The 17,959-nt window shown below is 43.8% G+C and overlaps 1 protein-coding gene across 1 annotated transcript in view; it reads right to left on the bottom strand.

Moving 5' to 3' along the window:
• PDE2A (phosphodiesterase 2A) overlaps positions 1–17,959 on the bottom strand; it is a gene marked incomplete at both ends in the record, with an annotated part of 242,468 nt that overhangs the window by 114,042 nt on the left and 110,467 nt on the right. Inside the window, one exon of the mRNA XM_081327693.1 lies at positions 16,917–17,006. Coding sequence (XP_081183819.1) covers positions 16,917–17,006 — 90 coding nt within the window. The remainder of the gene's footprint in view (positions 1–16,916; positions 17,007–17,959) is intronic.

Below are 17,959 nucleotides of genomic sequence, written 5' to 3'. Positions count from 1 at the left end.
TGAGGACACAGATAAAAACTCCATGTGGTCTCAACGATCCTCTAAAAGCATGCAAATGACCAGCTGTCTGCAAGGAGTATAAATCCTTCCATTCCCCACCATCCAGAACTGAAGAAGCTTCTGGGATGAGAAGCGAAATGTCTTCAAAGAAAAACAAGAAAGTCCAGTGGCCTCCTGAAAAAAAAGCACCTTTGGGACAACTGTTCAGGATTTCTCTTCTGCATCTTCCTCTTGGTCTGAGGATTGACCTGTCCGAAGTCTACACACGATGACAATCCCAGCCAGGAGGTGTTGTGGCCAGGAGGTGTTCCACGGTTGGCTTTTCAAGAGGAGAAATTTCTGCATTCTTCTCCACGCGGCACATCAGACGGTTCCCAAAGTATAATTCAGGGTGGTTGATTTACGAAGGGACTAATGACGCTCCTGATCTTGGCTCGAGGAAAAAAGGATTTAATTAAAGTACGGATCGCGCGTGGTGCCCGCAGAGAGCCTCTGCCGGTGGGACGCTCGTCAGAAATTGCGTTGTACCGAAACAGACCCTCTCCTGCTTCGCTTTGTGATGGGATTACCACAAGAACTCAAGCCCTCTCCAGTTCCGTGCGAGTGCGCTTGTGTGTGTGCGCAAGGCGGAACGGGAGAGCGTGAATCATCCATCATTTTATTGCTGTGAATACAATCAAAGGTATAATTTCAGACAGGCGCGCACACTGCTTTTGGGTGTGTGTTTTTTTTTAAAGTCTTTGGATACAACCCCGAGTCCTTTCTGTAAGATGTGGGTGACCGTATCAACGATTTAATTAACTGAATAAATTCCACAGAGGTAGGAAACGTGGTAGAGGAAAGGAGGAAAGACTCTGGAGGAAGAGGAGAAAGAGCTGCTAAGAAGACAACGGTTTGAAGCCGGGAACTCCTTGAATTTTGACAATTCAGCTCCAAATTGATGTGGCTAGCTGAGAAATGGGTGAAGTGAGTTGTGTCCCATTTTTACAACTTTACTTGCCACAACTGTTAAGGGAATCACTGCAGTAACACGGCTGTTAAGATCAACCTGGCTTCCCAAATTGACTTTGCTTGTCAGGAGGTGGCAAAAGGGGATCACGTGACTCTGGGACGCTGCGACCGTCATAAGTATGAGTCAGTTGTCAAGTTTCCGAATGTCAATCACGTGACCTTGGGGATGCTGCAAAATTCCCCAGCCAGCCATGAATGATAGAGTTGGAAGCGACCAGAAGGGCCATCGAAGTCCAGTGTTTCTCAAGCAGAATTTAAGAGATCTGGACTTCAAATCCCAGAAGTCCCCAGCCAGCCACGAACGATAGAGTTGGAAGAGACCAGAAGGGCCATCGAAGTCCAGTGTTTCTCAACCAGAATTTAAGAGATCTGGATTTCAAATCCCAGAAGTCCCCAGCCAGCCACGAACGATAAGAGTTGGAAGAGACCAGAAGGGCCATCGAAGTCCAGTGTTTCTCAACCAGAATTTAAGAGATCTGGACTTCAAATCCCAGAAGTCCCCAGCCAGCCACGAACGATAGAGTTGGAAGAGACCAGAAGGGCCATTGAAGTCCAGTGTTTCTCAAGCAGAATTTAAGAGATCTGGACTTCAAATCCCAGAAGTCCCCAGCCAGCCACGAACGATAGAGTTGGAAGAGACCAGAAGGGCCATCGAAGTCCAGTGTTTCTCAACCAGAATTTAAGAGATCTGGATTTCAAATCCCAGAAGTCCCCAGCCAGCCACGAACGATAAGAGTTGGAAGAGACCAGAAGGGCCATCGAAGTCCAGTGTTTCTCAACCAGAATTTAAGAGATCTGGACTTCAAATCCCAGAAGTCCCCAGCCAGCCACGAACGATAGAGTTGGAAGAGACCAGAAGGGCCATCGAAGTCCAGTGTTTCTCAACCAGAATTTAAGAGATCTGGACTTCAAATCCCAGAAGTCCCCAGCCAGCCATGAACGATAGAGTTGGAAGAGACCAGAAGGGCCATCGAAGTCCAGTGTTTCTCAACCAGAATTTAAGAGATCAGGACTTCAAATCCCAAAATTCCCCAGCCAGCCACGAATGATAGAGTTGGAAGAGACCAGAAGGGCCATCGAAGTCCAGTGTTTCTCAACCAGAATTTAAGAGATCTGGACTTCAAATCCCAGAAGTCCCCAGCCAGCCACGAACGATAGAGTTGGAAGCGACCAGAAGGGCCATCGAAGTCCAGTGTTTCTCAAGCAGAATTTAAGAGATCTGGACTTCAAATCCCAGAAGTCCCCAGCCAGCCACGAACGATAGAGTTGGAAGAGACCAGAAGGGCCATCGAAGTCCAGTGTTTCTCAACCAGAATTTAAGAGATCAGGACTTCAAATCCCAAAATTCCCCAGCCAGCCACGAACGATAGAGTTGGAAGAGACCAGAAGGGCCATCGAAGTCCAGTGTTTCTCAACCAGAATTTAAGAGATCTGGACTTCAAATCCCAGAAGTCCCCAGCCAGCCACGAACGATAGAGTTGGAAGCGACCAGAAGGGCCATCGAAGTCCAGTGTTTCTCAAGCAGAATTTAAGAGATCTGGACTTCAAATCCCAGAAGTCCCCAGCCAGCCACGAACGATAGAGTTGGAAGAGACCAGAAGGGCCATCGAAGTCCAGTGTTTCTCAACCAGAATTTAAGAGATCTGGACTTCAAATCCCAGAAGTCCCCAGCCAGCCATGAATGATAGAGTTGGAAGCGACCAGAAGGGCCATCGAAGTCCAGTGTTTCTCAAGCAGAATTTAAGAGATCTGGACTTCAAATCCCAGAAGTCCCCAGCCAGCCACGAACGATAGAGTTGGAAGAGACCAGAAGGGCCATCGAAGTCCAGTGTTTCTCAACCAGAATTTAAGAGATCTGGATTTCAAATCCCAGAAGTCCCCAGCCAGCCACGAACGATAAGAGTTGGAAGAGACCAGAAGGGCCATCGAAGTCCAGTGTTTCTCAACCAGAATTTAAGAGATCTGGACTTCAAATCCCAGAAGTCCCCAGCCAGCCACGAACGATAGAGTTGGAAGAGACCAGAAGGGCCATCGAAGTCCAGTGTTTCTCAAGCAGAATTTAAGAGATCTGGACTTCAAATCCCAGAAGTCCCCAGCCAGCCATGAACGATAGAGTTGGAAGAGACCAGAAGGGCCATCGAAGTCCAGTGTTTCTCAACCAGAATTTAAGAGATCAGGACTTCAAATCCCAAAATTCCCCAGCCAGCCACGAACGATAGAGTTGGAAGAGACCAGAAGGGCCATCGAAGTCCAGTGTTTCTCAACCAGAATTTAAGAGATCTGGACTTCAAATCCCAGAAGTCCCCAGCCAGCCACGAACGATAGAGTTGGAAGCGACCAGAAGGGCCATCGAAGTCCAGTGTTTCTCAAGCAGAATTTAAGAGATCTGGACTTCAAATCCCAGAAGTCCCCAGCCAGCCATGAACGATAGAGTTGGAAGAGACCAGAAGGGCCATCGAAGTCCAGTGTTTCTCAACCAGAATTTAAGAGATCAGGACTTCAAATCCCAAAATTCCCCAGCCAGCCACGAACGATAGAGTTGGAAGAGACCAGAAGGGCCATCGAAGTCCAGTGTTTCTCAACCAGAATTTAAGAGATCTGGACTTCAAATCCCAGAAGTCCCCAGCCAGCCACGAACGATAGAGTTGGAAGCGACCAGAAGGGCCATCGAAGTCCAGTGTTTCTCAAGCAGAATTTAAGAGATCTGGACTTCAAATCCCAGAAGTCCCCAGCCAGCCACGAACGATAGAGTTGGAAGAGACCAGAAGGGCCATCGAAGTCCAGTGTTTCTCAACCAGAATTTAAGAGATCTGGATTTCAAATCCCAGAAGTCCCCAGCCAGCCACGAATGATAGAGTTGGAAGAGTTCTGACTGGCTGGGGAATTCTGGGAGCTGAAGCCCACTCATCTTAAGTTACCCAGGTTGAGTAGAATTGCAGTAAACCCTGTATTCTCCGTAAATAAGGCCTTAAAAATCTGTATAGTTAGAAAATGGGAGGTCTTGGAAACAGGATTACAGGCTACAAGATCAGCCCCTGGCATTTCCAGCGCCTTTCTTCTGAAAAGCTTCAGCCCAGCCAAATTGCAGAAAGATTTGCCGGCACTTAAGCGTAACCGCACGGAATTGTGCACCGAAAGGCAGGCGGCTGCTGAAAACAGGATTAGCAGCAGCGGCAGGAATGTTCCGGCACTGCTTTGCTGCTCGCAGGTTCGCACAGAAAGCAAATTTGCACTCCACCAAAAACTTTGAAAGCAGGGGTGGGGGGGAAATAAATAGAATTTTTTCAGGGATGTGTTTCTGCCTTGTGTTCTTGTACTGACGTGACAATGTTTGTGCAAACATCCTGTCTTCCACAGCAGCAGCAGTGTCTTGTCTGCAGCTTCTCTGGATTTCTTTTTTTTTCTCCTATGGACTCCGAACCCGAGCAGGAGAGCTTTCCACACAAGGACCCTTAGAGGTCATCTACTCCAACCCCGTCTCCAGAAGGCAGGCTATCGCTCTCTGCTCCGTAGCTGTCACAGCCAGGAAATTGCTCCTTATTTTCTCTCTGTAAAAGACCCACCTGTTGGTTCTGGTCCCACTTTTGCGCTTTGCGAAGGACAAATTACAATTAAGTCACCCCGAATCATTGATTGAGATGGGGTGGGGGGGCTTTAGAAATTGAATGAATGAATGAATGAGTGAGTGAATGAACGAATGAATGAAATCTACTCTTTTCCCCCCTAGGATAGGCCTTCAAGGACTGAAAGACTGTTACACGGAGCCCTCCACTTATGCCCGCAATTCAACCCCAAAATTTCTTTTGTTACACGAGACATTTCTTATGTGAGTCTTGCCCCATTTTATGACCTTTCTGCCCACTGCCGTTGTTAAGTTAGTAACATGGTTCTTAAGTGAATCTCGCTTCCCCGCTGACTTTGCTTGCCAAAAGGTCGCCAAAGGGAATCACGTGACCCCGGGACACACCACAACCGTCGTAAGTACGAGTCAGTTGCCAAAGCGTCCAAATTTTGGCCACCTGACCACGGGAGATGCTACAATGGTTGTAAGTGTGAAAAACGGCACTTTTTCCAGTGCCCATGTAACTTGGAACAGTTACTAAATGAACTGTGGGAAGTCAAGGACTACCAGCAGTGTAGAATAGAATAGAGGTGGAAGGGACCTTGGAGGTCTTCTAGTCCAGCCCCCAGTTCAAGCAGGAGAACCTATACCAGGGATAGGCAACCTTGGCTCTTTCATGACTCGAGGACAGCCAGCCATGCTGAGGGGAAAGGGAGAGGTTTCCAAGCTGAGCTGTGTTGGCTCAGGAATTCTGGGAGTTGAAGTCCACGAGTCATGAAGGGGCCATAGTTTCCCCCATGCTGGCTCAGGAATTCTGGGAGTTGAAGTCCACCAGTCATGAAGGGGCCAAAGTTCCTCCATGCTGGCTGAGGAATTCTGGGAGTTGAAGTCCACCAGTCATGAAGGGGCCAAAGTTCCTCCATGCTGGCTGAGGAATTCTGGGAGTTGAAGTCCACGAGTCATGAAGGGGCCATAGTTTTCCCCGTGCTGGCTCAGGAATTCTGGGAGTTGAAGTCCACCAGTCATGAAGGGGCCATAGTTTCCCCGTGCTGGCTCAGGAATTCTGGGAGTTGAAGTCCACGAGTCATGAAGGGGCCATAGTTTCCCCGTGCTGGCTGAGGAATTCTAGGAGTTGAAGTCCACGAGTCATGAAGGGGCCATAGTTCCCTCATGCTGGCTCAGGAATTCTGGGAGTTGAAGTCCACGAGTCACGAAGGGGCCAAAGTTCCCCCATGCTGGCTCAGGAATTCTGGGAGTTGAAGTCCACGAGTCATGAAGGGACCACAGTTCCCCCATGCTGGCTCAGGAATTCTGGGAGTTGAAGTCCATGAGTCACGAAGGGGCCATAGTTCCCTCATGCTGGCTCAGGAATTCTGGGAGTTGAAGTCCACCAGTGATAAAAGAGCCAAGGTTGCCTACCCCTGACTTATACCATCTCAGACAGGTGATTGTCCAGTTGTGTTGGTGGTTTCTGAGTTGTTTTTGGTGTGTGACACCATTAGCCTTTTCCTAGCGTTGTGCTGATTGTGCTGATTGTGCTGTGACAGGCTGAATGATCAGGAGCTCTTAGAGTAAAGTGGCGTGGGTGTCCATTTGTTGGAAAATGTTGCGTATGCGGTCTATTTTCCTTTTTCTGGCATTGTGGGTTGCTGCAACGAGTTTGTGCTCCTCTGAATGCCGTTCTCACTGCTCGCGGGAGTGTGGGTGGCTTTTTGACACATCTGCGTTTCTAATTTGCTGTCATTTCCTGGGCTGATGGGGATAAAAAAGCTCAGGAGGAGACAAAAAACAGCGAACAACAACAAAAAAAACTAAGAGGGAGGGACTGAACAAAAGGAATGAAGGAAAGGGAGGGCAGGGGAGGCGATTAGCAAATGTCAGAAAAATGGTTTCATGTTCTCGACACACATCAAAGCAGCCTGCCAACCAGGCAGAGAAACACCAGAAAGGATCTAAAGTGCAACTCGACACATGTACACATAACCAGGCACCCGCACGCGCACACACACACACACACACAGAGCTCCGAGGGTGCCCCCTGATTTTTATTTAAATAGGAAAGGAAGCAAGCCGGAGGGGGTTAAGCTATTCTCCAAAGCCCCTGAAGGAGGCAGGAGAAGAAGCAACGGATGGAAACTTGTCAAGGAGAGAAGCAACCTAGAACTAAGGAGAAACTTCCTGACAGTTAGAACAACTAACCAGTGGAACAGCCTGCCTCCAGAAGCGGTGAATGCTCCAACACTGGAAGTTTTTAAGAAGAGGCTGGACAGCCCTTTGTCTGAAAGGGACAAAGGGACAGCCCTTTGTTTTCCTGCCTGAGCAGGGGGTTGGACTAGATGACCTCCAAGGTCCCTTCCAACTCTATTCTATTCTATTCTATTAATTCTATTCTATTCTATTCTATTCTATTCTATTCTATTCTATTCTATTCTATTCTATTCTATTCTATTCTATTCTATTCTATTCTATTCTATTCTATTCTACTTTAATTATTCTATTCTATTCTATTCTATTCTATTCTATTCTATTCTATTCTACTTTAATTATTCTATTCTATTCTATTCTATTCTATTCTATTCTATTCTATTCTATTCTATTCTATTCTATTCTATTCTATTCTATTCTACTTTAATTATTCTATTCTATTCTATTCTATTCTATTCTATTCTATTCTATTCTATTCTATTCTATTCTATTCTATTCTATTCTATTCTATTCTATTCTATTCTACTTTAATTATTCTATTCTATTCTATTCTATTCTATTCTATTCTATTCTATTCTATTCTATTCTATTCTATTCTACTTTAATTATTCTATTCTATTCTATTCTATTCTATTCTATTCTATTCTATTCTATTCTATTCTATTCTATTCTATTCTATTCTACTTTAATTATTCTATTCTATTCTATTCTATTCTATTCTATTCTATTCTATTCTATTCTATTCTATTCTATTCTATTCTATTCTATTCTACTTTAATTATTCTATTCTATTCTATTCTATTCTATTCTATTCTATTCTATTCTATTCTATTCTATTCTATTCTATTCTATTCTATTCTACTTTAATTATTCTATTCTATTCTATTCTATTCTATTCTATTCTATTCTATTCTATTCTATTCTATTCTATTCTATTCTATTCTATTCTATTAATTCTATTCTATTCTATTCTATTCTATTCTATTCTATTCTATTCTACTTTAATTATTCTATTCTATTCTATTCTATTCTATTCTATTCTATTCTATTCTATTCTATTCTATTCTATTCTACTTTAATTATTCTATTCTATTCTATTCTATTCTATTCTATTCTATTCTATTCTATTCTATTCTATTCTATTCTATTCTACTTTAGTTATTCTATTCTATTCTATTCTATTCTATTCTATTCTATTCTATTCTATTCTATTCTATTCTATTCTATTCTATTCTACTTTAGTTATTCTATTCTATTCTATTCTATTCTATTCTATTCTATTCTATTCTATTCTATTCTATTCTATTCTATTCTATTCTATTCTATTCTATTCTACTTTAATTATTCTATTCTATTCTATTATTCTATTCTATTCTATTCTATTCTATTCTATTCTATTCTATTGTATTCTATTGTATTCTATTCTATTCTATTCTATTCTATTCTATTCTATTCTATTCTATTCTATTCTATTCTATTCTATTCTATTCTATTCTATTCTATTTTACTTTAATTATTCTATTCTATTCTATTCTATTCTATTCTATTCTATTCTATTCTATTCTATTCTATTCTATTCTATTCTACTTTAGTTATTCTATTCTATTCTATTCTATTCTATTCTATTCTATTTTAATTATTCTATTCTATTCTATTCTATTTTAATTATTCTATTCTATTCTATTCTATTCTATTCTATTCTATTCTATTCTATTCTATTCTATTCTATTCTATTCTATTCTATTCTATTCTATTCTATTCTATTCTATTCTATTCTATTCTATTCTATTCTATTCTATTCTAATCATGTCACACTTGTTTTCATTAGACTAGACCAGGGGTAGGCAACCTTGGCTCTTTTATGACTCATGGACTTCAACTCCCAGAATTCCTGAGCCAGCATGGCTCAGCTTGGAAACCTCTCCCTTTCCCCTCAGCATGGCTGGCTCAGGAATTCTGGGAGTTGAAGTCCACCAGTCCTAAAAGAGCCGAGGTTGCCGACCCCTGGACTAGACATACCCAAATCCTGCAGCCGTTCTTTGTATGTTTTAGTGTCCAAGCCTGTAATTGTCTGAGTTGCTCTTCTCTGCACTTTTTGCAAAGTCTCAACATTTTTTTTGTAATGTGGTGGCCAAAACTGGCTGCTGTATTCTAGTTGTGGCCTTACTAAGGGTTTGTAAAGCAGTCCTAAATACTTGACGTGATTTTGATTCTGTGCCTCTGTTTATACAACCCAGGATTGTATTCGCTTGTTTGGCTGCTTGCAAGATTCTGCAACTGTAAGCCCATTTCAATAAAATTTGGTTTAACCTTCCTGCGGAGATGATTTCATGGTCACGTTCTACCTCGCTAAGCTGACATCAATCTTGTAAATCTAGTCATGCTGGCTCTCCTCCTCCTGCTTATACTCTGTCTGAATGAGTTCTGGATGTTATCCAGATGTTCTGGACTTTAAAAATGCTTTATTGCTTTTTCCGTGGGCAACAGACCCTGAATATCTCCATCAAGGTCATATTTCTGATTCTCTACAGAAATCCAGGGTAGATCTCAGGCCATAGTTCTGCATGAACAGAGGGTTGGACTAGAAGACCTCCAAGATCCCTCCCAACTCTTCTCTTCTCTTCTCTTCTCTTCTCTTCTCTTCTCTTCTCTTCTCTTCTCTTCTCTTCTCTTCTTTTCTCGGCTTCTTTTGTCATAGAACGCTCAGAATGGAGTTCCGGCACCTTTTTTGAATGGAACCTTGTAGGCTAGGCAAGGCGGGTTGTATGACATGTGTGAGTTCCGGCACCTTTTTCTTTTACAAAAAAAGTACTGATTCTATTCTATTCTGTTCTGTTCTGTTCTATTAATTTTCATTCTATTCTATTCTATTAATTTTCATTCTATTCTATTCTATTCTATTCTATTCTATTCTATTCTATTCTATTCTATTCTATTCTATTCAACTCTACTTTATTCCTGTGGAAGAGGTTAAAACATGGTGATGAGCTGTTTTCATCCCACAGAAGTCTTCACAGAAACCATCAATGATCATATGACAGAGATGCTGCAGTCACCCAGCCCTAAGCAAAGGGGCTTGATTACATGACCTCAAGGGTTCCTTTCAACCTTGTGATTCTACGATCCCTGACTGGAGATCCGAGCAGAACCTCATGAGATGCAAATTGCTCATTTTCCTCCCAGGAGTCAATTGTCCCTTATTCTATAAAGCTTCTCTATATTTCTTACTGATTTTTTTGTGTGTGTGTGTGTTGCTTTTTCTTTCTCTCTTTTTCCAACAGCGAGATTAATTCATAACCTTGTCCCCACCCACACCCCACCCCAGGAGGTTCGGCGAGAACAATAAAATTAGAAGATGACAACATAGCCCATTAATCTTCTAATTCAGTCTGCAAAAGGTACATCGTCCCAGTAATTCAATCACATTGACTTAAAAAGGGCTGTTCAACTCCTGCTAGGAGAAAGGAAGAGAGAGAGAGAGAGAGAGAGAGAGAGAGAGAGAGAGAGAGAGAGAATCACCTTTTCTGAACTGTGGACAATACCGGCAGGGTCAGAGATTAGCAGCCTATACCCCACGCCACACCTGGCCCATGGAGACCATATTGCAGGGGTCCCCAACCTTGGCAACTTTAAGACCTGTGGACTTCAACTCCCAGAATTCCCCAGCCAGCAGTTGAAGTCCACAAGTCTTAAAGTTGCCAAGGATGGGGACCCCTGCCCTATTATGCAGCCCTCAAAACATCTCCTCACCGTGAATGTGTAATTTCTCTCTATTGGAATGGAATGGAATGGAATGGAATGGAATGGAATGGAATGGAATGGAATGGAATAGAATAGAATAGAATAGAATAGAATAGAATAGAATAGAATAGAATAGAATAGAATAGAATAGAATAGAATAGAATAGAATAGAATAGAATAGAATAGAATAGAATAGAATAGAAATACAGAATAGAATAGAATAGAATAGAATAGAATAGAATAGAATAGAATAGAATAGAATAGAATAGAATAGAATAGAATAGAATAGAATAGAATAGAATAGAATAGAATAGAATAGAATAGAATATGATGAGAATAGAATAGAATGGAATGGAATAGAATAGAACAGTATAGTATGGAATGGAATGGAATAGAATAGAATAGAATAGAATAGAATAGAATAGAATAGAATAGAATAGAATAGAATAGAATAGAATAGAATAGAATAGAATAGAATAGAATAGAATAGAATAGAATAGAAGCTGGAAGGGACCTTGGAGGTCTTCTAATCCAGCCCTCTGTTCAAGCAGAAGGACCTATACTATCTTGGACAAGTGACTGTCGAGTCTCTTCTTAAAAACCTCCAGTGATGGAGCGCTCACGATTTCTGGTGGCAAGCAGTTCCACTGATTGATTGTCCTCCCTGTCAGGAAGTTTCTCTTTAATTCCAATTTGCTTCTCTCTTTGGTCAGTTTTCAACCTATTCTCCAAAGCACCAGAAGAAGGCAGGACGAGGAGCAACGGATGGAAACTAACCAAGGAGAGAAGCAACCCGGAACTAAGGAGAAACTTCCTGACAGGGAGGACAATTAACCAGTGGAACCACCTGCCTCCAGAAGCTGTGAACGCCCCAACACTGGAAGTTTTTAAGAAGAGACTGGACAGCCATTTGTCTGAAATGGTGTAAGGTTCCCAGCCTGAGCAGGGGGTTGGACTAGAAGACCTCCAAGGTCCCTCCCAACTGTGTTATTCTATTCTGAATCTACACAGGTTTGTAGGCTTTGGCAGTGTTGTTTAGCTTCTCTGCAGAGAATAACAATAATAAAAGACTTTAAAAAACAAATGAGTTTGCAATGTGTAAGGCGATCCTGGAATGTGCCAATCTTGGGGCTGAGGAGATCATGGCCTCTTTTGATGGGGCGTCGTCACCCTTTGGACTTGACAGATCCCCCTCAAGCTGCTGCATCAAAGCCAGAGGTTTTGCAAAGCCCTGGCACCTTTGTGAATTTGTCTCTTGTTGCGGACACCGACCTTGATGTATTTTGCCAGATTTTTCTCGCTGCTGAATCAGCAAACGATCAAGGAGAGACTTCACCCAACAGCCTCAAGGCTTGGTCTTAAAAAGTGGTTTTTTGTTTTTTCCCAGCTGGAAGAATCCAAAGCTCATTTGCTTCCATCCTGGCTAAAGAACCGGGCTGTCAATCAGCCCAGGAATAATAGGATTTATTCATCTTTGTATTTTAGTATTTATTGCCCTGTTCACCACCCTGAGTCCTTCGGGAGAAGGGCGGTATACAAATAAAATTATTATTATTATTATTATTATTATTATTATTATTATTATTATTATTATTATTATTATTATTATTATTATTATTATTATTATTATTATTATTATCTAACTTTTAATGAAAACTTCAGAGCTGACGCCTGATCAGAGAGGCCGGCGAGAACAGGGCAACTTGATAGGCAGGTAGTCCTCGGCTTTGTGACAGGACAGTTGTCAAATTAGTCACCCGGCTGCTTGTCAGCAGGTCGCAAAAGGGGATCACGTCACACACACACACAAACACACACACACCCCCGGGATGCTGTGACCGTCATAACTGCAAGTCAATTGCCAAGTGTCTGAATTTTGATCACGTGTTCCTGGGGATGCTGCAGTGGTCGTAGGTCTGAAAAATGGTCATAAGTCCAGTGCCGTGGTAACTTTGAATAGTCAGTATATGAATGGCTGTACCTTGAGGACTACCTGTACAACATAAGACTTGCTGAAATCAACGTTATATTATGAAAACCTCTGTTGGACCTATGAACATCTGGATCTTTAAAGGCTACATGAGTTTTAGTCCTTTGTGGCGAAAGGGGGTAACACATGACATCATGACACATTCACGTTTGTGAGTTTGGAGCTTGGGCCACCTGTGAACAACCATCACCCACAGACTCTGAAGGGAATACAGAATAAAAGAATCACAGAGGTGGAAGGGATCTTGGAGGTCTTCTAGTCCAGCCCCTCCCCGCTCAAGCAGGAGACCCTTACAAAATAACAGAGTTGGAAGGGATCTTGGAGGTCTTCTAGTCCAGCCCCCTGCTCAAGCAGGAGAACCTATACCATTCTAGACAAATTGTTGTCCAGTCTCTTCTTTAAAACCTCCAGTGTTGGAGCACCCACAACGTCTAGAGGCAAGTAGTTCCACTGGTTAATTGTCCTCACTGTCAGGAAGTTTCTCCTTAGTTCCAGGTTGCTTCTTTCTTTGATTACTTTCAAGCTGTTGTTTTTCGTCTTGCTCTCATTCAGATGGCCGTCCAATCTCTTCTTAAAAACCTCCAGTGGTGGAGCACCCACAAGTTCTGGTGGCAAGTCGTTCCACTGATTGATTGTTCTCACCATCAGGAAGTTTCTCCTTAGTTCTAGGCTGCTTCTCTCCTTGATGAGTTTCCATCCTTTGCTTCTTTTCCTTGTGGCAGCCCCTCAATATGGAGCTCTATTATCATGTCTCCCCTATTTCTTCTTTTCTTTAGACTAGCCAGACCCATTTCAGACAAATAGGCTGTCCAGTCTCTTCTTAAAGACTTCCAGTGTTGGAGCATTCACAGCTTCTGGAGGCAAGGAATTCCACTGATCAATTGTTCTCCCTGTCAGGAAGTTTCTCCTTAGTTCCAGGTTGCTTCTCTCCTTGATGAGTTTCCATCCGTTGCTTCTTCTGCCTTCAGGTAATTTGGAGAAGAGGTTGACACACACACACACACACACACACACACACACACACACACACACACCGTCTTTTTTGTGGCAGCCCCTCGAATTTTGGAAGACTGCTATCACGTCACCATTACTCTTTCTCTTTGATAGACATCCCTAGTTTCCTCAATCAGAATACAGATCAACAGAGTTGGAAGGGACCTAGAAGGTCTTCTAGTCTGACCCCTGCTCAAGCAGGAGACTCTCTGCCATTTCATTCAGATGGCCGTCCAATCTCTTCTTAAAAAGCTCCAGTGATGGAGCACCCACAAGTTCTGGTGGCAAGTCGTTCCACTGATTGATTGTTCTCACCGTCAGGAAATTCCTCCTTAGTTCCAGGTTGCTTCTCTCCTTGACTAGTTTCCATCCGTTGCTTCTTGTCCAGCCTTCTTCAGAGGCTTTGGAGACTAGCTTGACTCCCTCTTCTTTGGGGCAGCCCCTGAGATACTGGAGCACTGCTATCATGTCCCCCCTGATCCTTCCCTTCATTAGACTAGACATCCCCAATTCCAGCCACCGTTCTTCGTATGTTTTAGCCTCCAGTCCCCTGATCATCTTTGCTGCTCTTCTCCGCACTCTTTCTAGAGTCTCAACCTATCCTTCTCCTGTGCACTATAAAGTTGTGTTGCTTCAATGACACCTGGGCGTGTGCAGGGGCTTCAACGCTCTGGACAAGGACTCAGTGTTGAGCTGGACCAAGGGTCTTCAAACGTGGCCCTTTGATGACTTGTGGACTTCAACTCCCAGAATTCCTCAGCCAGCCTGGCTGGCTGAGGAATTCTGGGAGTTGACATCCACAAGTCATCAAAGGGCCACGTTTGAAGACCCCTGAGCTGGACCATCAAAATGATCCATAAGATGTTTCCACGCCTGGACGAAGCAGATAAGATCTGGCCAGACTTTATGGCGGATTTCACCAACCTCTCGTGAGATGCCCCAGTGGGCAATAATTCACTCATTTTAATTGTTTTATCTGAATGACATCCACACTCAAGTTCTGTGTGGCAGAAGCCGACACGTGGACAGGTTGCTGATTTTCATCTTAATAAGCTTTATGGAAAATAATTGCCCTGCTACAATTGAATCAGCCTGGTGTTTTTTTGTTATTGCTTTTGTTTTTAAGTCGATTAAGCTGACAATTCGATCTCTGAGCCTTACGGTAGCAGTTGTGGGGAGAGATCGGTAAATATGTCGCAGAAATCACGTGTGGTTGTAGACACCGTGAACCAAAAAGGTCCTTGGAGGTTTTAAGCTGAGATGGGTGTAAATTGTTTCGGTGCTTTGTTCCCGCCACAAGAACATACGAATTGACAGTTTTTTTTAGTAAGCTGAATTTTTAAAATATATATATATATATATACACCTGAGATCTGAAAAACGTAAGTTGGAGAAAAGAACGCGCTTGGTTCCTATACAAACAGGAAGGGCAAATCTCTCTAGGGTCCTTCAATAATAATAATAATAATAATAATAATAATAATAATAATAATAATAATAATAATAATAATAATAATAATAATAATAATAATAATAATAATAATAATAATAATAATAATGTTGGAAGGGACCCTGGAGGTCATCTAGTCCAACCCCTTGCTCAGGCAGGAAACCCTACACCATTTCAGACCAATGGCTGTCCAGTCTCTTCTTAAAAACTTCCAGTGTTGGAGCATTCACTGCTTCTGGAGGCAAGGAGTATCTTTGAGCCAGTCCCCAGACAGACAAGCAGCTGTCCAGTCTCTTCCTGAAAACCTCCGGTGATGGATGGAGCACTCACAACTTCTGGTAGCAAGTTGTTCCACTGGTTAATTGTCTTCACTGTTAGGAAGTTTCTCCTTAATTCCAGGTTGCTTCTCTCTTTGGTCAGTTTCCACCCGTTGCTTCTTGTCCTGCCTTCAGGCGCTTTGGAGAATAGCTTGACTCCCTCTTCTTTGGGGCAGCCCCTGAGATATTGGAACACTGCTATCCTGTCCCCCCCCATCCTTCTCTTCATTAAACTGGACAGACCCAATTCCAGCAACCGTTCCTTGTACGTTTCAGCCTCCAGTCCCCTGATCATCTTTGTCGCTCTTCTCTGCACTCTTTCCAGAGTCTCAACATCTTTTTTACATCGTGGTGTCCAAAACTGGATGCATTATTCCAAGTGTGGCCTTACCAAGGCCTTGTAAAGTGGTATTAACACTTCATGTGATCTCAGTTGTATCCCTCTGTTAATGCAGCCTAGAACTGGGTTGGCTTTTTTGGCAGCTGCAGCACACGGCTGGCTCCTATTGAAGTGATTGTCCACTAGGACTCCGAGATCCCTCTCACAGTTACTACTATTGAGCAAGGTACCAGCTATCCCATACCTGGGCATTTTCTTGCCTAAATGTAGAACCTTCCTTTTTTCACCATTGGGTGATGTCACCAACCGTTGCTTAGATGTTCCTTATCTCTAAAATCTTCCCAGTCAGGACCCCAAAAACTAAGAAAAGACACGCAGAGTTATTTCTCACTTGTTTCTCACCTACAGAGAGAAATCTGTCCAAATTAAAGCAACTACTTGCATCGTGAAAGATACACTCTGGGAAACCTTGAGGAGGTGCTGTCTTCACCTGCTTTCTCTCACACAAACGGTCGGAGCTTTGCCGTCTCTCGGCCCTCTGGAATGCAGCCCCTCCCTCCCGGGGAATCCAGACCGCATTCCACCACATCCCGTCAAACAGGTTCAACGTAGATTTCCGCATCTCAGGCAACTACTGATTTGATCAAAGCGGCCGGTCACGTTTTTACCCGGTCCGTTCTCTCTCTTTCCCAACTGACAAAATCCGTAATACACGTAGTCCTCGATTTACAACCGTTCATTGAGTGACTGTCCGAAGTTACAACGGCACTGGGAAAAAAGTAAGTTTTTCACACTTATGACCGTTGCAGCCTATCCCTACGGCAATGTGATAAAAATTCGGACGCCGGGCAACCGGCGTCTATTTATGCCTGGGGTCACATGATCACCTTCTGGGACCTTTTGGCAAGCGTGGACGGTGGGGGGGGAGGCAGGTTTGTTGAACAACCGCACGATTCACTTAACGAGAGCGGTGGTCCGCTTAACGACGGCGGCAAGGGAGTTCGTAAAACGGGGCGAAACTCACTTAACCACGGTCTTGCTTAGCAATGGAAATTTTTGGCTCCGCTGCCGTCGTAAATTGAGGACTTCCTGTTACCTTCTTAAGCATTGGACAGAGATCAAACTCTGCTTGTCCAGAGTTCAACATCAAGCAAGGAGGTCAAGGCAAGGGAGTTGACCCCTGTGCTCTGAGGTGAGTCCACGCCAGGTTGGGGGTTGACTCACCTGTACGGACGCCCCTGGAGCCAACAGTCCTGCCTGCCCCTTGGCCCCCACCCTCTCCCTGAAGACCCCCCTCCGGCACTTACCACTTTGGGCAGCACGGAGGCGACGGCATCTTTGATGACTTCCCGGAGGGTGGAGGTCTCGATTACGGAACCCAAGCTCAAGAGGACTTCCTGCAGGAAGAAAGAATCTCCATCAGCCAAGGCTTTCGATCAAGAAGGACTAGCACCACTTCACAAAGCCCCGGTGAGGCCACCCCTGGAATGCCGCAGTCAATTTGGGTCACCAGATCACAAAAAAGAGGTTGAGAGTCTGGAGAAAATTCAGAGAAGAGCAACTAGGACAGTGGTGGCGAACCTTTTGGAGACCGAGTGTCCAAACTGACACCCAAAACCCACTTAGGTATCGTCGGGTGCCGGGTGGGCCTGGCCCATTGGCTGGGCGTGGCCAAATGGGTGGGCGTGGCCCATTGGGTGGCTCATTGGTGGTAACGGCAGACTGGGTGGGACTAAAAAGTTCAATCAATCAATTCCAACTTTGCGAGATCTCTTTTTTTCCTGTGAGAAGTTGAAATTGATTGATTGATTGAACCTTTTTTTTTTTGCACACGGCAGCGAAGTCCTAAAGCGAAAAGGTTTTATGAAACCCAGCTGAAGGCCTAGGACTGGGGCGACGGCATGCGTGCCGACAGAGAGGGCTCTGCGTGCTACCTGTGGCAGGTGTGCCATAGGTTCGCCACCACAGAACTAGGATGATCCAAGGCCTGGAGACTAAAATGCACTAAGAATGGCTGCGGGACTTGAGTTTGGCTAGTCTAAGGAAAAGAAGAAATAGGGGAGACAGGATAGCAGAGTTCCAGTATTGGAGGGGTGCCACAAAGAAGAGGGGGGGGGGTCAACTTATTCCCCAAAGCACCAGAGGGCAGGATGAGAAACGATGGTTGGAAACTGACCAAGGAGAGAAGCAACCTGGAGTTAAGGAGAAACTTTCTGACAGGGAGGACAATTAACCAGTGGAATAGCTTGCCACCAGAAATCAGGGGCACTCCATCACTGGAGGTTTTTAAGAAGAGACTAGATAGTCACGTTGTCTGAGATGGTATAGGTTCTCCTGCTTGAGCAGGGGG

The sequence above is a fragment of the Vipera berus genome (genome assembly GCF_964194415.1).
Source record: "Vipera berus genome assembly, chromosome: 4".
Lineage (NCBI taxonomy): Eukaryota > Metazoa > Chordata > Lepidosauria > Squamata > Viperidae > Vipera > Vipera berus.
The sequence above is the reverse complement of the archived record's forward strand: the minus strand, read 5'-3'. Positions and strand labels throughout refer to the sequence as shown.